Source organism: Suncus etruscus, chromosome 16 (assembly GCF_024139225.1).
Source record: "Suncus etruscus isolate mSunEtr1 chromosome 16, mSunEtr1.pri.cur, whole genome shotgun sequence".
Taxonomy (NCBI): domain Eukaryota; kingdom Metazoa; phylum Chordata; class Mammalia; order Eulipotyphla; family Soricidae; genus Suncus; species Suncus etruscus.
The window spans coordinates 33,703,710-33,730,729 of NC_064863.1; the positions used below are offsets into that span (position 1 = coordinate 33,703,710).

The following is a 27,020-nucleotide window of genomic DNA, read 5'->3' on the forward strand; positions in this document are numbered from 1 at the left end:
GATCATCTGCTGAAACTCCTGGATGAGAAAGATCCACAACAATTTGTTCTCTTGGTACTTTTGGATCATATATATGAAGGTGTGCGCCTTCATCCATCAAATATTTGCTAATATATATACTAGAAGATTCTCTGCAGGAAAAAGAAAACCAAAGTTAACTTTTCTTTTTAATGCCCTTTTTTTTTAATCACTCACTGATGGTCATGATGGTCAGGACATACTCCTGGCTCTGCACTCAGGAATCACCCTACTCAGATAACCATGTGGGACACCGGGGCTCAAACCTGCGTCTACTACATGCTACCCTACCTACTGCACTATTAATCCAAACCTGTATTTCCAACTTCTAAAATGTACACATTCTCGGCTAGAGTGATAGCACAGTGGTAGGGCATTTGCCTTGCATGTGGCTGACCCAGGACGGACCCAGGTTGGATTCCCAGCATCTCATATGGTCACCTTAGCCTGCCAGGAACAATTTCCGGGTGCAGAAAACAGGAGTAACCCTTTAGTACTGATGAGTGTGACCCAAAACAAAAAACAAAATAACAACAAAAAGTACACATTCGGGGCTGGAGAGATAGCATGGAGGTAAGGCGTTTGCCTTTCATGCAGGAGGTCATCGGTTCGAATCCCAGCATCCCATATGGTCCCCCGTGCCAGCCAGGAGCAATTTCTGAGCGTGGAGCCAGGAATAACCCCTGAGCACTGCCGGGTGTGACCCAAAAACCACAAAAAAAAAAAAAAAAAAAAAAAGTACACATTCTAGGGGCCAGAAAGATAGCACAGCAGAAGGGTGTTTGTCTTGCAAGCGCCAATCCAAGACCAAGGATGGTTCAAATCCCAGCATCCTATATGGTCCCCATGCCTGCCAAGAGTGATTTCTGAGCAAAGCCAGGAGTAACCCCTGAGCGCTGCTGGGTGTGGCCCAAAAACAAACCCCCCCCCAAAAAAAGTACACATTCTAGTTCCTGTATATGCGATTTAATAACCATGGTCAGATTATTTTGTGCCATTTTATTATTTTGTTTTAGAGCTATCAGGATTTACTACCAGCTCAGCATTCAGACATTCAGAGATCATTCCTGGTGTTGCTCAGGGGACCTTATGGGGTGCTGAGGATAGAACCCAGTCTAGCCCAGTGCATGGCATGCTCCCAGTATCTCTCTCTCTCTCTCTCTCTCTCTCTCTCTCTCTCTCTCTCTCTCTCTCTTCCTTTGTTTTTGGGCACATCTGGTGATGCTCAAGGGTTACTCCTGTCTTGGGGGACCATATGGGACTCTCTCTTCCTTTTTTTGTTTTTGGGCACATCTGGTGACGCTCAGGGGTTACTCCTGGCTTGGGGGACCATATGGAACTTTCTCTCTCTCTCTCTCTCTCTCTCGTTACTCCTGGCTTGGGGGACCATATGGAACTCTCTCTCTCTCTCTCTCTCTCTCTTCCTTTTTTTGTTTTTGGGCACATCTGGTGACGCTCAGGGGTTACTCCTGGCTTGGGGGACCATATGGTACACTGGAGATCAAACCCAGGTCTGTCATGGGTCAACCACATGCAAGGAAAATGCTCTACCACTGTGCTATCGCTCGGGCCCCAAGATTCTATTTCTTTTCTTTTTAATTATTTTGGTTTTTTTGGATCACAACTGATGACGCTCAGGAGTTACTCCTGGCTATGTGCTCAGAAATCGCTCCTGGCTTGGGGGACCATATGGGATGCCGAGGGATCAAACAGCAGTCCTTCCTAAGTGCCTTACACCCTACACCACTGCTCCAACCCCAAATTATCAGGGATCTTTTTTTGTTTGTTTTTTGGATCACACTCAGCAGTGCTCAGCAGTTGGTCTGGCTCTGGGCTCAGATTGTCCCTGGAAGGCTCAGGGATGCCGGGAATAGAACCGGAGTCTGTCCTGGGTTGGCTGTGTACAAGGCAAATGCCCTATTGCTGTGCTATGCTTATTTTATCTTCACACAATGTAAATATAAACAGATATCTTCACACACACACAGTTAACAATCAAAATCAGGATAAAGGGCTTGAGTGATAGTACAGAGGATAGGGTGTTTGCCTTGGATGCAGCTAACCTGGGTTTGATCCCTAAAATCTGAGCCCCACAGGAGTAATTCATGAGAGAAGAGCCAGGAATGAATCCTAAGCACTGCTGAGTAACAACGACAGAACAGTCAGGCTAAGATGAGGTATTCACATTAATAGGGATTGAAGTATTGATGAATTCTTTTTTTTTTTTTTTTTGGTATGTTTTTGGGCCACACCTGCCAGTACTCAGGGGTTATTCCTAACTCTTGTTGCTTAGCTGTTTTTCCTGACTCTGAGTTCAGGATTCACTCCTAGTGGGCTATATAGGGGACTATATGGGATGACAGGGATCGATTCTGGGTCAACTCCATGCAAGGCAAGCACCCACCCATTTGTACTATTGCCTGGGCCCCTGAATTTTTTTCTTAGCTGGGATGGGAGACTCCTCGAGGCACAATAGAGCACTCCTAGCTTTACATGGTCAAAAGACTCTGATCCAGCAGTGATGGGGACCACTAAGGCCACCCCAGCAGTGCGAGGAATTGAACCCAAAGCCTCCACGTGCTCCTCATATGGCTGGGGCCTACAAACCACCTCCTCAGCTCTTGATACTGAAATAGCTAAAGAACGGATACCTTGTATCACCTGTGTCCTTTTTGAATGCAAACCCCAAAATGGCTATTTTCTTATCAGTGACAGTATTGAACAGACTGTCGATGATCCTGGAAGCAAACCTCCTTCTCTGGTAGTCATTCATATCTATGACCTGAAATTATATGTAAACCATGTAACAGTTAACAAGGGCAGCGAGAGTCTAATGGTGAGTACTAGTAGAAGAATACAAGCCTTACGAATCATTGGAGTGGGCTAAAGCCATAGTACAGCAGGTAGGGTGTTTGCCTTGCATGCGGCCAACCCGGGTTTGATCCCACATGATTACCTGAGCACTGCCAGGAGTGATTCCTGAGTGCAGAGCTAGAAGTCAACGAAAATCAGTGGGTATGGGTCACAAACGAAAACAAATCAATGAGGCAATTGCCTTTGTATTAAAAGAAAATTTACCCAACATTATCTTAAGTTATCCTGATCATCTTTTATATTCACTTGGCTTAATATTCCCACATTATGCAGGGGTGGGTGTAAAGCTGGGAGGCATAGCTGAGTTCCAGCTCTAAGAGGGTCCAGAGATAAGATGAGAATCAGAGAAGCCAGTGTACAGCCTGGCCAACCTCCCTACTTTCCCAGGGAAAAACAAGGTTGTAGCAACAAGCCCAAATTACTTCCCAAACCCCACCTAAACTGAGTGTGAGTAAACATGGATGAACAGAGTCACGGCCACCTCTGAATGCACCATAAACTATAAACATTGATAAAGGTTTTGTTTTATTTTGTTTCGATTTTGGAGGTCAGACCCAAAGATGCTCAGGGTTTACTTCATAAGGGGGTTGGGAGGGACCATATGAGATTCCAGATATCAGACCCTGGTCAGCCACATAAAAGACAAGCACCCTACCACTATATTACCACTTTGGTGCGAGATCTGAAAAAATTTTAAATTAAATCTCAAAAGTTGTTGATAATTGAGTTTTGGACATAAAACATAAAGTGAGTTTGGGGAAGGGGGACCACACCCAGCAGTGCTCAGGGGTTACTCCTGGCTCTACACTCAGAAGTCACACCTGGCAGGCTCAGGGGACCCTATGGGATGCTGGGGATCAAACCTGGGTCCATCCCAGGTCAGCTGCATGCAATGCCTTACTGCAATGCTATTATTGTTCATTCCCCAAAAAAATAAATTTAATAAGTTGAGCAAATTCTTTTCATGCAAGAGGTCCGGGTTGAATTGCCACCATTGCATTGTCCTTAAGCACTGTTTGGGATTATTGGGGGGGGGGGGCAACCTGTGATGCTCAGGGGTTACTCCTGGCTATGCGCTCAGAAATCACTCCTGATTTGTGGGACCATATGGGATGCCAAGGGATTGAACTGCGGTCCATCCTAGGTCAGCCTCATGCAAGGCAAACACCCTATCACTGTTCCACTGCTCCAGCCCCCTAAGTAGTATTTGGAAGTGACCCAAAGCCAAGTCAAAAAAGGATACTTTTCCCCCCAAAAAAAATCTGCATTTGAACATTAAAAAAAGAAAAAACCAACATCCTGCAGCGGCCAGAGTGATAACACAGCAGGTAGGGCATTTGTCTTGTACACATCAAACCCGGTTCAATATTCAGTATCCCATATGAGCCCCCAAGCCCACCAGGAGTGTTTTCTGAGCACAGAACCAGACCAGGAATAATCCCTGAGCCTTGCCAGATTTGTGGCAAAAAAAAAATAAATAAATAAATAAAATAGGGCCCGGAGAGATAGCACAGCGGCGTTTGCCTTGCAAGCAGCCGATCCAGGACCAAAGGTGGTTGGTTCGAATCCCGGTGTCCCATATGGTCCCCCGTGCCTGCCAGGAGCTATTTCTGAGCAGACAGCCAGGAGTAACCCCTGAGCACCGCTGGGTGTGGCCCAAAAAAAAAAAATATATATATATAGTACTTCTGTGGGTCAGAGTGCAGAGTGATAGTACAGCAGGTAGGGAGCTTGCCTCAGCCAACCTCAACTTGATATCTGGCATTCTATATGATCCCCTGAGCACTGCCAGAAGAGATTCCTGAGCACAGACCTAGGAGTAACCCCTAAATATTGCAGGATTTGACCCAAACATTAAAAAGAAAAAAAGAAAAAGAATAGTGTTTCTGAGGCTAGAGCAATGGTACAATTGGTAAGATGTTTGCCTTGCATATATATGGCTGACCCAAGTTTGACCCTACTGCATTCATATGGCTCCCCAAACCCAGCAGCGACAAATAATTCCTGAGTACAGAGCCAGAAGTAAGACCAGAGCAAAACCAAAAATATTTTTAATGGGGGTGTCTAAGTTGCTTTAGAGGTGGGGCATTTGCCTCATATGTAGAGGAACGGTGGTTCGAATCCTGTCATCCCATATGGTCCCCTGAGCCTACCAGGGGCGATTTCTGAGCATAGAGCTAGGAGTGGCCCCTGAGTGTTGTTGGGTATGACTCGGGAACTAAAAAAAAAAAAAAAAAAAAAAAGGATAGAATTTGATATCCAAGCCAGAGAGTCAACAACAATGGAATCATGAGCCCCAAACTTTAACAACCAAACTTAAATAAGATGCCTGTTATGATGGCAGGCTGGGGAGGAGGGTGGTGACAAGTGATGGACTCTGGGAACATTGAAAGAAGGAAGTTGACACTTGTGGTGGGATTGGTCCTGAAGCATTGTATATCTAAAACCCAACTATGGATAACTTTTCTTTTTTTGTTGTTTTTGTTTTTCTTTTTGTTTTTGGGTCCAACCTGGCAGTGCTCAGGGGTTATTCCTGGCTCTATGCTCAGAAATCACCCCTGGCAGGCACAGGGGACCATATGGGATCCCGGGATTAGAACCATCAACCTTCTGCATGAAAGGCAAACGCCTTACCTCCATGCTATCTCTCCAGTCCCTAACTTTTCTAATCACAACAGTTTAAATAGAAAAATTAATTAAAATAAATGAGAAGATGTTAGCTTTGAAGATTAGTACCTGCTGCCAATAGCGAGCTACTTCAGGCAAATTCAGAGCCTCACAGAGATAAACCAAATTCAGAACATCTTTCTGAAAGCAGCTCCCACCAAACCCTGAAAGAAAAAGCAAAACTAAACAAAACATTTATTAGGAATTACACAAGTGAATCACATGAAAAATCTCTATCATATGAATCATAATGTATAAGATTAAAGTTTAAATATTAGAGAATTATTCTGTATCCTGGAGGCCCAGACACATTCTGCTCTTTTGTTGTGTTGTATTGATTTTTTTTCTCTTTTTTTTTTTTTTTTTGCCACATCCAGAAGTGCTCAGGACTTAACTCTAGATCTGTGCTCAAGAATGACTTCTTTTTTTGTTTGTTCATTTGTTTTTTGTTTTTGAGCCACAACTAGTGATGCTCAGGGGTTACTCCTGGCTCTGCACTCAGAAATCACTCCTGGCTTGGGGGACCATTTGGGACACTGGGGGATCAAACCGTGGTCCATCCTAGGTCAGCTGCATGCAAGGCAAATACCCTACCACTTGCACCACTGCTCTGGTCCTACTCAAGGATCACTTCCAGGGACCGAGTAATAACATAGGGATAGGGTGTTTGCCTTGCACTAAGCTGATCCAGGATGACGGACAGATGGTGATTCGAATCCCAGCATCCCATATGCTCCCTGCGCCTGCCACGGGCTATTTCTGAGCACAGAGCCAGAAGTAATCCCTGAGCACAGCGAGGTATGTCCCCAAAACAAAACAAAAAGAAAGATCATTTTGGTGTCCTCAGGGGACTACAAGGGGTTCCAAGGAACTAATTCAGGTCAGCAGCATACAAAGAAAGTGCCCTATCCACTGTACTGTCTCTCTAGGCCCCTTTCCTGTAACACATGATCCCTGGAGCACTTCTAGGAGTGATCCCTGAGCATAGAGCTTGGAGTAACCCCACATCCTTGGAGCTCTGGTTGTGGCCAAAAAAAAAAAAAAAAGGAAAGAAAGAAAACCAGTAGGTTTATAAACTATGTGAAACTTGGGGCTAGGAGAAATAGTAAGGTGTTTGACTTGCACAAAGACAACCTGGGTTCAACCCCAGCATCTCATATGATCCCCTGTGCACTACTAACAGTGATTCCCGAGTGCAGAGCCAGGATTAAGCCCTGAGCATCGCCAGGTATGACTCCAAACCAAAACCAAATAAATATTGTGAAACTTAAAAGCAGCTTATCAATTCTATAAACTTTCAAAGATTTTCTAATTTAAGTTTTATTTGATTTTAGGCCACAGCCAGCAATGCTTGGGGGTTACTCCTGGCTCTGCACTCGGGAATTACAACTCGTGGTGCTTGGGAGGCCATATGAGATTCCAAGGAATGAACTTGGGTCAGCCATGTGCAGGACAAGCACCCTACCTACTGTATAGTGTGTGCAGCCACTAACCTCATTACAGCTATAGCTAGTAACCAAGTAGATCAAGACTGTATTTCCAGGCCCGGAGAGATAGCACAGCGGCGTTTGCCTTGCAAGCAGCCAATCCAGGACCAAAGGTGGTTGGTTCGAATCCCGGTGTCCCATATGGTCCCCCGTGCCTGCCGGGAGCTATTTCTGAGCAGACAGCCAGGCGTAACCCCTGAGCACGCCGGGTGTGACCCAAAAACCAAAAAAAAAAAAAAAAGGACTGTATTTCCATCAAACTTTACAAAAACAAGTTGAACCACCAAGTTTGGCCTGAGGCCCAGTATGTCCTCTGCTCCAGCCAGGTGCCCTGCAGTTTGGTGCAGATGAGTTTGAGGCACTTCGACCCCCACTGCTTCACAGCTGAGCACTGTTTTCATCCGAGGCCTTCTCCATTAAGAAGATGCCAATACCAGCACCACACACTCTAAGGATCAACAAGAGATCAACAGCAGAATACGCTGGCTCACAACTTAGTATAGTTTGACTTCAATAAAAACAAGGGCCAGATGGGGCCAGAGCAGTGGCGCAGCAGTAGGGCATTTGCTTTGTATGTGTTTAACCTAGGACGGACCGCAGTTCAATCCTCCAGTGTCCCATATGTTCCCCCAAGCCAGGGGCGATTTCTGAGCACAGAGCCAGGAGTAACCCGAGAGTGTCACTGGGTGTGGCCCAAAGACAAAACAAAACAAAACAAAAAACAAAGGCCGGAGTGATAGTACAGTAGGTACACTAGCCTTGCTTACTTATGGCGAACCTGAATTTGATCCCGGCATCCCATATGGTTCCTTTTGTCCTGCCAGGAGTTATTCCTGAGTACAGGTCCAGGAGTTATTCCTAAGTACAGGGCCAGGAGTAACTCCTGAGCACCACAGGATATAGCCCCCCCCAAAAGAACCCAAACAAATAAAAACAAAAATAAAGACTAACTATTGGGACCAAAGTGATAGTACAGCAGGTAAGGGCACTTGTTATGCACATGCCAGACCTGGAATTGATCCCTGGTATTCCAAAGAGTCCCTGGAGCATTACCATGAGTGATTCCTGACTGCAGAGCCAAGAGTAACCCCTGAGTACTGCTGGATGATTCATCCCACTAAAAGTAAAAGAGTAAGTATTTGAGTTGTAGGAGATGGAATTTCAAGACTTCACGTTTGAAGCATGTATTCTACCACTGAGCTACATCTTTAACTCGACCATTTTGATTAAATGCTACCAAGAACAATGCCTCAGAAAAGAAAAGTAGGGAGTTGGAGCATAGAGGTAGGGCATTTGCCTTGCACGTGACTAACCAAGAAGGACCTGGGTTCGATCCCCAGCAACCCATATGGTCCCCTGAGCCAGAAGTGATTTCTGAGTGCATAGCCAGAAGTAACCCCTGAGCGTCACGGGTGTGACCCAACCTCCTCCTTGAAAAAAAAGGGAAAGAAAAGTGGAGCCAGAGTATCGTAGGGCATTTGCCTTGCACACTGCAGTCCTGGAGCAATTTCCATGTGGTCCCTTGCACCTGCCAAGAGTAATAAAAGTAATGCCTGAGCACAGAGTCAGGAGTACTATGGCTGAAAAACAAGCAAAAAATGGGAAGTGCAGAAAAAGAGAAAGAGTTTCTATCATAGAGGCAGGCTGGGGATGGGGATTGCAAGGCAGGACAGAAGAGTAACTGGGAAACTAGGGGTGGAGAATAGGTGTTGGAACATTGTATGACCAAACTCAACTATCATCAAATTTTTTTATTCTGTAATTGACAAGTGATTTAATTATTTTTTTTTTTGGTTTTTGGGCCACACCCGGTGACGCTCAGGGGTTACTCCTGGCTATGCGCTCAGAAGTCGCTCCTGGCTTGGGGGACCATATGGGGACCGCCGGGGGAGTCGAACCGCGGTCCGTCTCCTAGGCTAGCTCAGGTAAGGCAGGCACCCTACCTCGAGCGCCACCCGGCCGGACCTCCCGAAGTGATTTAATTTTTAAAAATTAAAATATATGACTATAACCTTTATGTCAAACCTCATTAACAATCCATAAATAATGTCATTGATACAAACAATGAGTTAACAGAGGCCGGAGAGGTGGCGCTAGAGGTAAGGTGTCTGCCTTGCAAGCGCTAGCCAAGGAAGGACTGTGGTTCGATCCCCTGGCGTCCCATATAGTCCCCCCAAGCTGGAGGCGATTTCTGAGCGCTTAGCCAAGAGTAACCCCTGAGCATCAAATGGGTGTGGCCAAAATAAAAAAAAATGAGTTAACAAATACTGAGGCATGACGCAAGCAAAATCCTGGGAATTTCCTGTCACAGTGGTGTACATGACTTTAAAGGCATTAAGGTAAACAAAACTAGAGGCCAACTGAAGGAACCCAGTTCATGTGCAGAACTGTTGTATTTACCAACACTGGCTTTCAGAAACTTATTCCCAATCCTCTGGTCCATTCCAATGGGCTGTTGCCACCTCTTCTACATCAGCTCCTGTTTGCTTCACAGAGGGCACTGATAGAGTTAATGCTGCTGATTCTCTGGGCAAGGAAAGCATTTGCTACCTTAGGAATAAAAGGAAAATAGGATGAGTTGAAATGGGAACATTTACACATCCTATTTCTTTTTTTTTTTTTTAGCATCATTATACTCAAGATTTTCTTCTATTTAATCATCCCTTCCAGAAAGTAAACATACCATACATTTCCCATTTAACTTCCATCTCAACTTCCTCTTCCCCCCAAAAGACATTGCATGTGGGAGGCCCAGGTTCTATCCTTGGCACCACATGGCTTCACCACTTGGAAGTGCTGGTAACATAGGTATGGAGATAGGATATGGGCCTCAAGCAAAACAACCCCTTTTCTCTTGACCCTATATTCTCCAATAAAAGAAAAAATCTTACTTTTTGGGGAAATATTGTTACTTTTAATTAAAAAAAAAATTTTTTTTTTGTTTTTGGGCCACACCTGCGTTGCTCAGGGGTTACAGCCTGACTGTCTGTTCAGAAATAGCTCTGGCAGGCATGGGGGACCAAATGGGACACCGGGGATTCGAACCAACCACCTTTGGTCCTGGATCGGCTGCTTGCAAGGCAAATGCCGCTGTGCTATCTCTCGCCGGCCCTAATTTAAAAAAATTTTTAAATTATCTTTATTTAAACACCGTGATTGCAAATATAATTGTATGATTACAGTCATGTAAAGAACACCCCCCTTCACCAGTGCAGGATTCCCACCACCAATTTCCCAGATCTACCCACTCCCCACCCCACCCACACATGTACTCGAGACAGGCTTTCTTTTTCCCTCATTCATTCACATTGTTATTATAGTTTTCAGTGTAGTTATTTCTCTACCTGCACTTATCATTCTATGTGGTGAGCTTCATGTCATTAGCTGCACCTACATGGGAGGATGGGGGGGAAGTAAGGGTTGGGACTGAGGCAGTAAAATATTAGAAATGAGCTTTGTAAGGCAGTATCAAGGTCCCAATACAAGATGGATATTATGGATATATAGAATATATGCACACAATAATATCAATATGAAAAAAAAAGAGAAAAAAATTTCCACTGACTGTCCCAATATAAAACCAGTGCTAGAACAGCCTGCCCTCCTCCCATAGTGCATTCCCATTAGTGTAGGGAGAGATAGGGGGAAAGCCTGTTGACCCCTATAGAGTCCACCTAGACAAGTGTCCAGGGGAAAGACTGAAGTCCAGGGGAGAAAAACCCTATACCTGGCAAGGGCTGGTCTCCAGAATCAAGGACAAAAATCAGAAGCCAGATGTCTGCCCACCCTCCTCCCCATGCAACCTCCCTCCTGGAGTACAGAGGAGGGGGGAACCTGAGGACCACTAAGAGTCCACCTTGAACCCACTGCTGGCCATCTGAGCTGGCACCCAGGGAAGGCCTGGAGTCAGGGGAAAAAGACCAGGGGGACGGCTGGGGGCCTGCCACGCCTCCCAGCACTCCCCCAGGCCTAGGGAGAAAGGTTTACACATCCTATTTTCAACAAGTAGATGCAAATTATTGAAAGAGATAGAAAGTTATGAGAGGTGGGTTTTTTGTTTGTTTGTTTTGGTTTTGGGGCCATACCCAGTGGCACTGAGGCTTACTCCTGGATCTGCGCTCAGAAATTGCTCCTGGCAGGCTCGGGTAACATATGGATGGCAGGGATTGAACCCAGGGATGAGCCTATATGCAGTTGTGTGCAGGGATTAACTCCTAGTGTTCAAAACAGAACTAGGATCAGCCATGTGCAAGGCAAGCACCTTACCCCCATACTATCTTTCTAGTTGTCTTTTTAAAATTGCCATGCCAGGAACTGAACCCAGGTCTCATGCATGCAAGTCATGTACTTTACCAGACCCACAGTCCCAGCCTTAAAAATTATTATTTTTGTCTATTTGTTTTTGGGGGCTACACCCAGCGATGCTCAAGGATTACTGCTGACTTTACACTCAGGAATCATTCCTGGCAATGCTCATAGGACTTCATAGGAATGCTGTAGGATCACACGAATTGGCCATGTGCAAGGCAAACACCAAAACTGCTATACAGTTGCTTATAGTCCCAGAAATTGTTTTTTGTTTGTTTGTTTTGTTTTTGGGGGGTCACACCCAGCAACACTCAGGGGTTCCTCCAGGCTCTATGCTCAGAAATTGCTCCTGGCAAGCTCGGGGGACCATATGGGATGCTGGGATTCGAACCACTGTCCTTCTGCATGCAAGGCAAATGCCCTACCTTCATGCCATCTCTCCGGCCCCAGAAATTATTATTTTAATGCACTTTTCAGTAAAATGTTAAGATTTCCTAGAATACTTCATACCCTGATATTGGATCCCCTTATAAAATTATTTCATAATAGGAGTCAAAGAGATAGCATGGAGGTAGTGTGTTTGCCTTGCATGCAGAAGGATAGTGGTTTGAATCCCGGCATCCCATAAGATCCCCCGAGCCTGCCAAGAGCGATTTCTGAGTGTAGAGCCAGGAGTAATCCCTGAGTGCTGCCGGGTGTGACCCCCAAAAAAAATTTATTTCATAAAATACAATATTATTATTTGTCCTTCTTTAGAGTTTTTTGTTTGTTTTTTTAAATATGGAACACTTCACAAATTTCCATGTCATCCTTGCGCAGGGACCATGCTAATCTTCTCTGTCTTGTTCCAATTTTAGTATAAGTGCTGCTGAAGTGAGTGCTTCTTTAGAGTTTTTAAGCCAAACCCAGTATGCAATGCTCAGGGCTTACTCCAGGTTCTGTGCTCAGTGATCATTCCTCATGTTCCATGATGTACCACAGATCAAGCTGGGATTAATAGCATGCAAGGCAAATGCCCTATTTGCTGCACTATCTGGCCCAAGAATATTATCTTAAATTTTGGGGGTGGAGAGGAGAGAGTTAGGTCCATATTCAGAAGGTACTTAGGGCCAATAGAGCTCAGAGTATCATGTGGTGCCAGGACTTGAATCCAAGTCTCTTGCATGCAAAGCATACACTCCAGATTACTGAGCTGTCTTTCCAGCCTTTTATTCATTTTAATAAAGTGTCCAGGGACCGGAGAGATAACATGGAGGTAAGGCATTTGCCTTGCATGCAGAAAGTCATTGGTTTGAATCCCTGCATGCAGAAAGTCATTGGTTCGAATCCCTGCATGCAGAAAGTCATTGGTTCGAATCCCAGCATCCCATATGGCCTCCCCGAGCCTGTCAGGAGCAATTTCTGAGCGTAAAGCCAGGAGTAACCCCTGAGCGCTGCCGGGTGTGACCCAAAAACAAAACAAAACAAAACAAAACAAAAAAGTGTCCATACAGTTAATCAGGCTTAAGAGAAAGACTCTGGGCCCGGAGAGATAGCACAGCGGCGTTTGCCTTGCAAGCAGCCAATCCAGGACCAAAGGTGGTTGGTTCGAATCCCGGTGTCCCATATGGTCCCCTGTGCTTGCCAGGAGCTAATTCTGAGCAGACAGCCAGGAGTAACCCCTGAGCACAGCCGGGTGTGACCCAAAAACCAAAAAAAAAAAAAAAGAGAAAGACTATTGAACTGAGTATGGCTTTGGGGTTTTTATGAAGAAGGACTATATGAAATGCTCAGGGAACATATGGGATGCAGGAGGTTGGCCACAGGAAAGGTCAATGACCTATCCATTGTCCTATTGCTCAGGCCCCCTCAAGGAGAGATGAGGCTGTGTACCCACCAGTTTGGAAAGTTCAGAAGACCATGTGTTGGTGGTGAGGATCTTTTCTCTGGGTACCCAATGCTCATAGACAGCAACACAGGGCCTGCAACTGCTCGCTGGCCCTCCGGCGTTTCGTCTCCCCCAATCAGCACTCTGTCTGGGCTCTTGAGGTCCTTGATAGCAGTGCCTTCGGCCAAAAACTCGGGGTTGGAGAGCACCTAGATTGCAAAGCAAAGGAGCCTTGAGTGTGAGGTTCCTTAGGGACCAGCTGAAGGCATCTACTTAAGAACCAACACTTCCTGTTCTTCACTCGGGGGTGCATGATCTTCCCCTGCCTCTGGGGTGCAAGAGTCCTTTTCTTTTTTTTTGGTTTTTGATTTTTGGGGCCACACCCGTTTGACGCTCAGGGATTACTCCTGGCTATGTGCTCAGAAATCGCCCCTGGCTTGGGGGGGACCATATGGGATGCCGGGGATCGAACTGCGGTCCGTTTCCTTGGCTAGTGCTTGCAAGGCAGACACCTTACCTCTAGCGCCACCTTCCCGGCCCCAAGAGTCCTTTTCTAAAGGCCCAAATTTCCTCTACTTTGGCCTTTCATCTGGCTCCAAATAATCATTCTCCTTGAAATCAAGACACCCTCCATAAAACTTTTTATTTTTTTTTTTTTGGTTTTGTGCCAACCCAGCAGTATTCATTGTTATTCCTAGCTCTATACTCAGGAATTAACTACTGGTGGGCTTGAAGTGCCCTACTATCGCTTCAGTGCCTCCACCAAAACTCCTTTACTTAAAACAAAAAGAACTAGGTTCTAGTGCTGCCTTTTGGCAATACCTGTAAATTCAAGTTGGGTTTTGTGTTTGCGTCAAATATCCGACGGATGCTTTCTGGCTGCCCGAACAGGAACTGTGCTCTTCTCAGTCACTATTTGTAACCATGGGAGTTTGCACGATGCGTCTTGCACAGGCTTCAATGTATTTCAGATCTGCTGCACGGCCTTTGCCCATAGCCATAGGTCTTGGTGGAGTATTTACCTAAAGGTTTGTGCAAAGAACTGTTAGCATCTCAAACTGGGACCAGAGAGATAGTACAGCAGGTAAGGAACTTGCCTTGCATGTGGCTAATGTGTAACCCTGGTAACCCACAGGGTTCTCCAGTCCTAGCCAGGAGTGATCCCTGAGCACAAGGGCATAATGTAATTTCTGAGCACTAATCAGGTGTGATCCAAACACACAAAAAAATAAACAAAAATATGGCCCCAAGTCTATTTCAACTAGCCTGGGAGGAAGTCAAATACCATCAGTCAATGTTGGATTTAACAGAGTCCTCTGCTAGTCAGGTGGGAAACTGCATTACGTGAATAAGATCACTAGAAGGAACAGCTGGACACAGCTAGAGAGTGTAATCAATACTCCTCCTATTGGAAACTCCCATCAGTGTGTCAGGGCAGAAGGATTCCAAACTAAACCTGCAATAGAAATGAATGAGGGGTTTTGTCCAAGAAGAGTTCATAGTCTGAAATAAAATGCAAGTTTTCACTCTTTCACTTTGTTGTTGTTGTTGTTGTTGTTGTTTTGGTTTTTGGGGCCACACCCGGCAGTGCTCAGGGGGGTTACTCCTGGCTGTCCTGCTCAGAAATTGCTCCTGGCAGGCACAGGGGACCATATGGGACACCGGGATTCGAACCAACCACCTTTGGTCCTGGATTGGCTGCTTGCAAGGCAAACACCGCTGTGCTATCTCTCCGGGCCCCACTTTGTTATTTTTGTTTTGTTTATTGTTATGGGGGGCCACACCTGGAAGGCTTACCCCTGGCTCTGTGCATGGGGATTATTCCTGATGGGTTCATTGGACCACATGGAGTGCAAGGACTACATCAGCTATTTGCAACTCATGAGCTTTCTTTTTTGGTTTTATTTTGGGGTCACACCTGACAGCACTCAGGATTACTCCTGGCTCTGTGCTTATAAATTGCTCCTGGCAGGCTCAGGGAACCATATGGGATGCTGGGAATCAAACCTGGGTCCACCCTGGGTTGGCATGCAAGGCAAATACCCTACTGCTATGCTATTACTATGCTATTACTCCGGTTCCCATGAGCTTTCTAATGGGAATGGTCTGCATAGTGTAAAATCCTACATAAGACTAATTATAAGTAGTAAGCTACAGAACCCCTCTTCTCTTACAAATTTATAACCTAATGCACAATGGGTAGGGCCGCTTGTACTTGCCTTGCATGCAGCTGACTCAGGTTTGATTCCCAGCACCCCATATGATCCCCAAGCCTTCTAGGAGTCATTTCGTTTCTTTTCTTTTCTTTTCTTTCCTTTTCTTTCCTTTTCTTTTCTTTTCTTTTCCTTCCCTCCCCTCCTCCTCCTCGTCTTCCTCCCCCTCCCCCTTCCTTCCTTCCTTGCTTCCTTCCTTCCTTCCATCCATCTGTCCATCCATATATATTTTTTAGGCCACACTCAGTAACACTCAAAGGTTACTCCTGGCTATGCACTCAGAAATCGCTCCTGGCTCGGGAGACCATATAGGATGATGGGGATCAAACTGCGTCGGTCTAGTTTGTCCGCAAACGCCCTACCAATGGGCTATCGCCCAGGAGAGATTTCTTTTGTTTGTTTTGTTTTTTGTTTTTGGGGCACATTGGTGATGCTCAGGGTTACTCCTAGCTATATGCTCAGAAATCGCTCCTGGCTTGTGGGACCACATGAGACGCCGGGATTCAAACCACCGTCAGTCCTGGATCAGCTATGTGCAAGGCAAACGCCTAACCAGTTGCTATTGCTCCCAACCCCCAGCCAGGAGTGACTTCTAAGTGCAGAGCCAGAAGTAATCCCTGGGCACCATTGGGTGTGGCCCAAAATAAAAAAAAGAAAAGAAAATCAAGTCAAAATAAACCCAAATTGGGTTTATGACTGGAGTGATAGTATAGTATAGCAGGGAGAGCATTATATTAAGTATTATTAGAGTAGTTATATCTATCAAACCAACTTGGGTTTAATTCCCAGCATTCCATATGATCCTCTGAGCACTGCCAGGAGTAATTCCTGAGAGCAGAGCCAGTAGTAAATTCTAGAGCAATCTACTGGGGTGTGGACATGCCTCCTCCAAAAATAAAAAACCACAGCAGAGAGAAGTGGATTATGTGCAGGGAACACCTCAGGGAAAGACTTAAAATGGGGAGGTCAGTGTGCAACAGAGTTGGAAGGACAAAGGCAGTTAAAGTGGCAAGGCAGAGCTGCTGATAAAAGGATCCATTCTGGCAAATGTGCTTTGAGGACAACAGGAATTGAAAAAGAATTTGTGAAAGACTATTTAGTTAAATATTATCAAATTATTCTAACAGCTGGAGAAATTGCTCAATATTCTTGAGCACAAAATTTGCATGCAGGAGACCCAAGATCAATCCCCAAGTAGCAGTATCCCAGTGACCCCATGTGTCCCTCCCAAAATAAAAAGGAAGGAAAAAAGACAATGAAACTCTCCAACAAAAATTCAATGGAAGGCCAGAGAGATAATACAGCAGATAAGAAGCTTGCCTTGTACATGGCTGACCTGGGTTCAATACCAAGCATCCCATAAGGTGCCCAGAGTCTTCCAGGAGTGAATTCCCAAGTATAGAGTCAGGAAGAAGACCTAAGCACTGTCAGTTGTGGCCAAAAACCAACCAAACAAGAAACAATGAAAAAAAAAAATTAGAAGTCATGCAGAAAAATACTTACAGAAATAAATACAAGATCAGCTTCTTTAATGGCATCATCAATATTGGTAGAAAAAAACAGATTTTTCCCTCGGCAGGATTCTACTACTTCTTTCAGTCCTGGCTAAGAAAAAAAAAAAAAGAGTGGTAAATACAAGCTATCCATCATAGGAAGTTATTTAGTGGTCTAAAATTCTATTTGCTAAAGGGATGGGGCATGTTGTAATCTAAAGTATATGAATACCAAAGGAAAACGTCAGTGTTTGTATACTAAAGTGCGGGGCCAGAGAGATCGCACAGCAGTAAGGTGTTTGCCTTTCGTGCAAACGGACTGTGGTTCGAATCCCGGCATCCCATATGATCCCCAGAGCCTGCCAGGTTCGATTTCTAAGCGCAAAGCCAGGAATAACCCCTGAGCACAGCCGGGTGTGACCCAAAAACGAAAACAAAAAAAAAAAAAGAAAGAGTAAAGTGCACGTTGCATAACATTACTAAACAGAGCACTTTGAACTTGAAACAAAGGACAAAGTCAGTCATTTCATGCTGTGTCACTGCTTGCCATGGGTCTGCCGGATATGTTAACTGAGTGCCCATGCATTATTTATAGGGCAATTCAAGGTCTTCGTTGATTTAGCGCAATTGTTTGATTTTTGCATCATCAGTATAAGCAAAGAATATTACTCCCAAGATTCAGGCTAATAGAAGACATAGTGAAACAGTCAATATTTACTCTATCCATAAAAACTTTTTTCTAACAGCTAATATAAAAAACACTAAGGACCGATAGCTCAGTGGTAGGGCATTTGCCTTGCATGTGGATAACTCAGGATAAACCCAGGTTCGATCCCCAGCATCCCATATGGTCCCCTGAGCCTGCCAGGTTCCCCCCTGAGTGCAGAGCCAGGAATAACCCCTTAATGCTGCTGGGTGTGACCCCAAAAATAAAAAATAAAAATAATTTAAAAAAAGATTTTGTCCTTCTAAAACCAAAAAATAAATAAAACACTAATATGTACTGGTGAAGGGGGAGCACTTTTCATGACTGAAACCCAACTACAATTATGTTTGTTAATTTTTTGTTTGTTTGTTTGTTTGTTTTTGTTTTGGGGCCACACCCGGCGGTGCTCAGGGGTGACTCCTGGCTGTCTGCTCAGAAATAGCTCCTGGCAGGCACGGGGGACCAAATGGGACACCGGGATTTGAACCAACCACCTTTGGTCCTAGATCGGCTGCTTGCAAGGCAAGCATGGGCCCCATGTTTGTAATTTTTAAATAAAAAAATTTTTTTTCTTTTATTTTTGGATCACATCCGGCAGTGCTCAGGGGTTACTCCTAGCTCTACGCTCTGAAATTGCTCCTGGCAGGCTCAGGGGACCATATGAGAGGCCGAGATTCGAACCACTGTTCTTCTGCATGCAAAGCAAACACACCCAACCTCCATTCTATCTCTCTGGCCCAATAAAGATATTATTTAAAAAAAAAAAAAAACACTAATGTTAGAAATGTGTTACTTTTCCATGTAATTTAACAAAAGATAGTCATTTGTTAAGAATATTGGAAGGGGGGCCGGGTAGGTGGCGCTGGAGGTAAGGTGTCTGCCTTGCAAGCGCTAGCCAAGGAAGGACCGCGGTTCGATCCCCCGGCGTCCCATATGGTCCCCCCAAGCCAGGGGCGACTTCTGAGCACATAGCCAGGAGTAACCCCTGAGCGTCAAACGGGTGTGGCCCAAAAACCAAAAAAAAAAAAAAAAAGAATATTGGAAGGGGGCCGGAGAGATAGCATGGAGGTAAGGCGTTTGCCTTTCATGCAGGAAGTCATCAGTTCGAATCCCGGTGCCCCATATGGTCCCCCGTGCCTGCCAGGAGCAATTTCTGAGCCTGGAGCCAGGAATAACCCCTGAGCACTGCCGGGTGTGACCCAAAGACCAAAAAAAAAAAAAAAAAAAAAAAAGAATATTGGAAGGAGGGCCGGGCGGTGGCGCTAAAGGTAAGGTGCCTGCCTGCCTTGCCTTTGCTAGCCTTGGACAGACCGCGGTTCGATCCCCCGATGTCCCATATGGTCCCCAAGCCAGGAGCAACTTCTGAGCACATAACCAGGAGTAACCCCTGAGCGTTACTGGGTGTGGCCCAAAAAAAAAAAAAAAAAAAAAGAATATTGGAAGGGGGCCCGGAGAGATAGCACAGAGGTGTTTGCCTTGCAAGCAGCCGATCCAGGACCTAAGGTGGTTGGTTCAAATCCCAGTGTCCCATATGGTCCCCCGTACCTGCCAGGAGCTATTTCTGAGCAGACAGCCAGAAGTAACCCCTGAGCACCGCCGGATGTGGCCCAAAAAACAAAAAACAAACAAACAAACAAAAAAGAATATTAGAAGGGAGGCTGGAGCTATATATAATAAAAGAGGCCGAGCATTTGTTTTGTATGCAGCCGACTTGGGGTTCTATTCCCAGAATCCCATATGGTCCACCAAGTCCTATTAGAATTAACTGTTGAGGGCCCGGAGAGATAGCACAGAGGTGTTTGCCTTGCAAGCAGCCAATCCAGGACCAAAGGTGGTTGGTTCGAATCCTGGTGTCCCATATGGTCCCCTGTGCCTGCCAGGAGCTATTTCTGAGCAGACAGCCAGGAGTAACCCCTGAGCACCGCCGGGTATGGCCCAAAAACAAAAACAAAGAAAAAAAAAAGAATTAACTGTTGAGTGCAGAGCCAGGAATAAGCCCTGAGCAAGGTTAGGTATGGCTCAAAAGCAAACAAAATATATAGGAGGGCTGAAAAGATCATACAGTGGATAGGATGCTTGCCTTGCATGGGGTCAACCTGGAGTTGATCCCCATCATCCCATATGGTTCCCTGAACCCCTCAGGTTCACACCTAAACTTTGAACACTACCTGATGTGGCCCCAAACAAACAAACAAAAAAATAAACAAACACACACAGTTTAACTATTAAACTGTTAAAATTAAACATTTTATCATTTTGTTTCCTAACTACAACTTCTTTAAGTTATAGAAAATTGGAGCCAGAGAGATAGGGCATTTGCCTTGCACACAGCCAACCTGGGACATATGGTAGTTCAAATCCTGGCATTCCCTATGGTCCCCCGAGTCTGCCAGGAGTGATTTCTGAGAAGAGCCAGAATCCCGGCATTCCATATGGCCCATCGAGCCTACCAGGAGCGATTTCTGAGCATAGAGCCAGGAGTAACCCCTGAGCGCTGCCAGGTGTGACCCCCCCAAAAAAAGAAATAAAAATATTAATATCCTTATTTACTTTTTATAGATTATCATTTCTTTTCTTTTTTCCTTTTGGTTTTTGGAGCCACACCCAGGTGATGGTCAGTTATCACACGTGGAAAGCTTGAATGACCATACATTGTGCCAGGGATTGAACGGGGGTCAATAGCATGCAAGCACCTTCCCCCCCATATGTACTTTCTCTTTGGTCCCAGAACACTACTATTTTTATTGTTTTATTTTTGGACCACAACCAGTGATGCTCAGAGATTACTCCTGGTTTTGAACTCAGGAATTACTCCTGGCAGTGGTTGGAAAGGGGAAACTATATAGGGTGCCAGAAATCAAACTCAAGTTGGCCAGTATAAGGCAAGTGCCCTATCCACTATACCATCATAGGCCCCTATTTTTCAATTATACTATTAAAATATGGCAAACAAAATTAGAAAAGTGAGAAAAAACTTCTCTAGACTTCATTACACTGATCCAACCATTACTACTACTATTATTATATACTTATTTCCAACCATTTTCCCTGAGGACACTTGATTTAAGTATAATGTCTAGAACACTGTATGCATAATTATTTTTCCATTTCATTTCTGTTCAGCTGCACTCATAGAATTATATATTAATGATAAATGATATAATGAAAACAATACAAACTCAAGAACAAAGGGTAGTTGAAAATTTACCTCATAAATAGGAAGTGTTGGAGAGTTCCAGGCATTGATTCTTGATTCATTAACATCTACAACAGTCACCCTGATTTCAGGGCACATGTGAGCAATGACACTACAAGTGGGTCCCCCGACATAGCCCGCCCCGATGCAGCAGATCTTCTTGATTTCAAACATGATGATACTAGAAGGCAAATAGTGAGATGGTTCTGTTAGCGAAAAGAGAGCATGTGCAGAATTCACACTATGTGCGCAAGTCACTTGTTATAAAAACTCTCCAGGTGACCAGTAAGGGTGTTTCTGAATCTGTGCTCATTCAGCATTGTGAATACAGGGGCTGGTGGGATAGTATAATGGATAGGACATTTGCCTGACATGCAACCAACCTGGCTTCAATTCCCAACACCACCAGGAGTGATCCCTGTGCCAGAGCCAGGAGTAAACCCTGAATGCAGTTGGTTGGGCCCCACCCCTCAAAAAAGGAATTGTGAGGGGCCAGAAAGTAGCACAGCGATAGGGTGTTTGCCTTGCATGGAGCCCATTCAGGACGGACAGTGGTTCGAATCCCGGCATCCTACAAGGTCCCCTGAGCCTACCAGGGGCAATTTCTGAGTGCAGAGCCAGGAGAACCCCTGAGCACTGCCGGGTGTGACCACCACCCCCCAATAAAAAACAAGAAATTGTGAATACAGTGGTTAAAAATTTCCAAATGGGTGACTTAGCCTGTTCTTGGCCACACTAGCATGAAATATATGGAAGAAAGGATAGTGACTAATCTTGTTGAAAGAGTCACAACAGGGCCCGGAGAGATAGCACAGCGGTGTTTGCCTTGCAAGCAGCCGATCCAGGACCAAAGGTGGTTGGTTCGAATCCCGGTATCCCATATAGTCCCCGTGCCTGCCAGAAGCTATTTCTGAGCAGACAGCCAGGAGTAACCCCTGAGCAATGCCCAAAAACCAAAAAAAAAAAAGAAAGAGTCACAACAGTGGGGCCGGAGAGATAACATGGAGGTAGGGCATTTGCCTTGCATGCAAAAGGATAGTGATTCGAATCCTGGCATCCCAGATGGTCTCCCGAGCCTGCCAGAAGCGATTTCTGAGCATAGAGCAGGAGGAACCCCTGAGCATGGCAGGTGTGGCCCAAAAACCAAAAAAAAAAAAAAAAAAGATAAGTTGCAAAATCAAACCTTACTATGGGGCATGTGAGTCATCAAGTTCAATTCCTACCATCCCATATGGTCCCCCAAGCACCACCAATAGTAATTCCTGAGGGCAGAGATACGAATAACCCTGAGTATCACAGGGTATGACCCCCCCTAAAAAAAAAAACTTTACTCATGCCTTTCATACACAAGAGCGATTCTGATTGCTGAAGCAAAGTTCAAAAGTAGGTTCCCACATGGGTGCAGCAATTGTTTAAATAACATGTTGTTCAAAGATCAGTCTTGCAGCAGATTTAAACTAAAATGTGAGTCATTAAGATTAACTCCACAATTCAAAATGACCTTTGAGATTATGTTCCCTATACAATTTGGTGTTAGCTGCTTAAGTACATGACAATGATTTATTTATCTTCAATCTGGGGGCAACACCTGGCAGTGCTCAGGAAGTATTTCTGACATGGTATTCAGGAAATCATGTTGAGCTGGGGATAGAGCCTAGGGATCCTACATGTAAAACATGAGTTCCAGTAGGCAGGAAATGGAAAGAGAAGGAAATAAAATCATGGCAGGAAGGAAAGAGGTAAGAAAGAAAAGTAATAGAGTACAGGGATAGGGGCTTCTGTTATACTGGGAATATAGGAAAGTGATATAACTGTACATCCAAAGCAGAGACTCAGCAACACTAAAAATATAAGACCCAGCTATAACCAAAAAATTTTGTAATGTATCTGTCAAGATGGAAGGTGGTGAATGAAAGGAATGGAGGGAGATGGAGTATAGGAGTACTGTTTATGGAATTGCATTTTTTTGCTTTGTTTTGCTTTTGTTTGGGGGGTCATAATTGACAGTGCTCAGAACTGATTCCTAGCTCTGCCGTCATGAAACACTCCTGGCAGGCTTGAGGAACCATATGGGATGCTGGGGACTGAACGAGGTTGGCATTGTGCAAGGCAAGCACCCTGCCCTTTTGTATTATTGTTCCAACCCCTGGTGGTGGGATTGGTGTTGAAATATATGCCTAAAACTCAACTATCGGGGCCGGAGAAATAACATGGAAGTAGGGTGATTCCCTTGCATGCAGAAGGACAGTGGTTTGAATCCCGGCATCCCATATGGTCCCCCAAGCCTGCCAGGAGAGATTTCTGAGCATAGAGCCAGGAGTAACCCCTGAGCATGACCCAAAAACAAAAACAAAAAAGCAATGAAAAAACCCTCAATTATCAATAACTTTGTAAATCATAGTTCTTTAATTAAAAATAAATGGGGCCAGAGAGATAGCATGGAGGTAAGGTGTTTGGCTTGCATGCAGAAGGATGGTGGTTCAAATCCCAGCATCCCATATGGTCCCCCAAGCCTGCCAAGAGCGATTTCTGAGTGGAGAGCCAGGAATAACCCCTGAATGCTTTTGGGTGTGACCCAAAAACCAAAAATAAATAAGTAAATAAAAAATAAATTAATGAAGTATTAGGGGACAGAGCAGTGGTGCGGAGCAGTAAGGCGTCTACCTTGTGTGCGCTAGCCTAGAATGGACCGTGGTTCGATCCCCTGGTGTCCCATATGATCCCCCAAGCCAGGAGTAATTTCTGAGCATTACTGGGTGTGGTCAAAAACAACAAAACAAAACAAAAGAACTAGGTCAAAGCAATAAAACAGCGGGTAGGGCATTATTTACCTTGCATACGGCTGACCCAGGTTCAATCCCTGGCATCCCATATGACCCCCAGAGAATGCCAAGAGTGATTTCTGAGTGTAAACCTAAATGCCTGGCAAGTATTTAACATCCCTATCATAAAAGAAAGATACAAGTCACATAATTAAGTTGATGATATTCCCTTTAATCTGAATGTGTTTATCAAACAATTTTCTTCTAGGTAGAATTTCCTCCTAGAAAAATATAACCTGAGCAAATTACACATATCCTGTTCTTTATTAAAGTACTAATCCGGCTTATCAATCACTCCTTTGGAACAGGGTTATGGCTCAATGAACTGGCTCAAGCACAGGTCTGGCAAGTAGAGGGACAAGGGTTCCATCCCCAGCTCCTTCAAGCATCACCAGCTGTAATTTGTACCCAATAATCTTTTCCTTTCTTTCTATTTATTTTTTTTTTTTTTTTTTTTTTTTTTTGGTTTTTGGGCCATGCCCGGCAGCGCTCAGGGGTTACTCCTGGCAGGTACTGGGGAGGGGACCATAAGAGATGCGGGGATTTGAACCACCATCTGTCCTGGGTTGGCATTTGCAAAACAAAAGTCCTACAATTATGCTATCTCTGTGGCCTCTGTACCCAATAATCTTTCTGTGATTGACAGGCATCAATTCTACAATACAGTTTTGGTGTTTGTTTTCTTCTTGGCTTCTAAGCCACACCTAGTTCTCTGCTTGACCAATCATCCAAAAGAATTATGTGATGCCAGGTAGCTCAGTAGCTACCAGGGAGCTTTATTTCTTAGGCCTTCTAATGGTTTAATCATAAAAAGAAGCAATTTTAGTAAAACAGTGAAAATGAACAGATTTTGTAAGCTATGTATTCTATGAAAGAAACATAAAAGGGGCTGAAGCAATAGTACAATGGGCACACAGCCAACCAGGGTTTGATTCTCAGCACATCCTATATGATCCCTCATGCCCTGCCAGGAGTTACCCCTGAGCATCACTAAGTATAGTTGATAAACCAAACAGAAACAAAAACAATCAAAAAATTTGGTGGCCAGGGATTGAAACTACGTTGGCTGCTTACAAGCAAGCACCCCTATTGACTATACCATAGTGAATAGCTCCCATATTTCTTGCTTTATTTTTCTTGGTTCACACCGAGCTGTGCTCAGGGCTTACTCCTGTTTCTGCACTTAAGGATCACTTCTGGTGGGCTGAAAGACCTTATACCAGGGGTCTCAAACTCAATTTAGCTGGGGGCCGCAGGAGGCAAAGTCGGGGTGAGGCAGGGCCGCATAAGGGATTTCGCTTACCGAATATTCACAATAAAAAATCGCATTAGTAAGAATAAAATTGCAAAAAATCGCATTAAACATTTGCATACCCCGAACGGAACTGCTCGGGGTATGCGAATGTTTAATGCGATTTTTTTTCTTACTAATGCGATTTTTATTGCGATTATTCGGTAAGCGAATAATCGCAAATACTGCAATATTTGAAGGCTGGCCGCAGACCACAAAATGTTGTATGGAGGGCCGCAAATGGCCTGCGGGCCGCGAGTTTGAGACCCCTGCTTTATACCTTATACCTTTGAGGATCAAACCAGGTCAGCTCTGTGCAAGGCAAGCGCCCTACCTACTATCTACTCTCTCCAACCTCTCACTCTCCTCTTTAGATAAAACTTCAGCATGTCTCCCAAGAGTCACTTCTTTTTTCCTTTTTTGGGAATTATTTTTTGGGGGGGCACACTCAGCTGTGCTCAGGGCTTCTCCTGGCTGTGTGCTCAGAGATCAACCCTGGTGGTGTTCTGGGAGCTGTATGCAGTGACAAGTATATAACCTGATCTAATCAATGCAAGTAGCTTAATACCTGGGCTATCTCTGGGCCTCAATAAATTCAAGTTAATATTTCAAGCTCAAAGATACAGGTATCAGAGGCCAAAGTGATAGTACAGTGGGATAGGGCATTTGCCTTGCACGCGGACAACCTGGATTCGATCCCAGGCATCCCATATGGTCCCCAAAGCCTGCCAGGAGAGGTTCCTGAGTGCAGAGCCAGAAGTAATCCCTGAGCAAAGCTAAGCGCGGCCCAAAAACAAACAAACAAAAAAAGTGGGTAACATATAAGGCAGATTTCTACCACTGAGGGTGAATATAACTCATCGGCATACATCACTCAATTGTCCAGTAATAAGGGCAATGGGTGTTAGAGCTGGATGTAGCAACTTAGCATATCTTCATCATTTACAAAAAATATTTTGTCAGTCAGAGTGTGCTACTGGATACTTATAAGAGTGAGATTAGGGGCCGGCGAGGTGGAGCTAGAGGTAAGGCGTCTGCCTTGCAAGCGCTGCTAGACAAGGAAAGATCGTGACCTCGGTTCGATCCCCCTGCGTCCCATATGGTCCCCCCAAGCCAGGGGCAATTTCTGAGTGCTTAGCCAGGAGGAACCCCTGAGCATCAAATGGGTGTGGCCCAAAAAAAAAAAGGGAATATTTAGGGTTTACAGATTTTATGCTCAAGAAAGGACAGCAATAGGACGAGAAATGAGATCTTTGCAATGGGGGTTTTAGACCTCAACCTAGACACCAACAAGCACTTCTGGTGGACAGTCAGCCCTTTTACTGACAGACGCCCCCTGAAAAAATAAGGAGCACTACTGCTCTTGGTTTCTTAGAGGACCCGCAAGAATTCAAAGACTCCAGTGTGTGTGAGCTCCATCAATAGACAGTTACTTCTCTGTAAATCCCTGAATAGCTCTCTCCCGGAGAATCTCTCACTTTTTTTTTCTCTCCTTTTTTTGGTGTGGGGCCTCATATACTACAAAGCTTTGAGGCACCTCCCCAGATCGCCAGCTCCGTTCTCTGGATGGCATAATTTCAAACCCTCCTCAATTTCTTTCATACATAGAGGTCTCACTGTTTGAGGTCTCACGCAAATAGCACCTCCCCAAAACATCTGGAGAAAAGAAAATCATGTCTGATTCCCTTCAGACATGAAATGGTCCAACTGCACCGAGCAGCAGCCAACCAAGCATTTCAGGCCAGGTCATGCAGGTATAAAATGTCCTGACTGAAAAAACCGACTTGGGCGTCGTTCCTCCAAAGGGGCTTCCAGGCTAAGATTTCTTCTTGGCTTACAGGCGACCCGGGAAGGTCTGGAGAGACAGCACAGCAGTTCTGGCACTTGCCTTGTCCGACCTGGGTTCGACTCCTGACACCCCCTAAAGTCCTCTAATCCCGATAGAAGTGATCCCTGAGCACAGGGCCAGGAGCAACTCCCTAAGCATTGCTGAGCAGGACCCAAAAATAAAATAAATAGGGGGCTGGAGAGATAGCACAGTGGTAAGGTGTTTACTTTACACCCAGCCGACCTGGGGT

At 44.9% G+C, this 27,020-nt stretch overlaps 2 protein-coding genes and 1 non-coding gene across 3 annotated transcripts in view; 1 reads left to right on the forward strand and 2 right to left on the reverse strand.

Moving 5' to 3' along the window:
- Positions 1 to 27,020, forward strand: part of LIAS (lipoic acid synthetase) — a 939,974-nt gene that overhangs the window by 36,118 nt on the left and 876,836 nt on the right. The gene's annotated exons all lie outside the window — the stretch shown is intronic.
- The window catches only part of UGDH (UDP-glucose 6-dehydrogenase), a 34,653-nt gene that overhangs the window by 6,289 nt on the left and 1,344 nt on the right, over positions 1 to 27,020 (reverse strand). The window contains 13 exon segments of the mRNA XM_049790211.1: positions 1 to 131; positions 2,670 to 2,800; positions 5,629 to 5,723; positions 9,447 to 9,495; positions 9,497 to 9,529; positions 9,531 to 9,596; positions 13,231 to 13,317; positions 13,320 to 13,430; positions 14,044 to 14,097; positions 14,099 to 14,147; positions 14,149 to 14,243; positions 16,938 to 17,039; positions 20,842 to 21,010. The exon segment at positions 1 to 131 is cut by the window's left edge and continues 3 nt beyond it. Coding sequence (XP_049646168.1) covers positions 1 to 131; positions 2,670 to 2,800; positions 5,629 to 5,723; positions 9,447 to 9,495; positions 9,497 to 9,529; positions 9,531 to 9,596; positions 13,231 to 13,317; positions 13,320 to 13,430; positions 14,044 to 14,097; positions 14,099 to 14,147; positions 14,149 to 14,243; positions 16,938 to 17,039; positions 20,842 to 21,003 — 1,165 coding nt within the window. The 5' untranslated portion in view covers positions 21,004 to 21,010.
- LOC126033066 (U6 spliceosomal RNA) lies at positions 12,129 to 12,235 on the reverse strand. Its single transcript, XR_007504222.1, has one exon. It is a non-coding gene; the product is annotated as a U6 spliceosomal RNA (small nuclear RNA).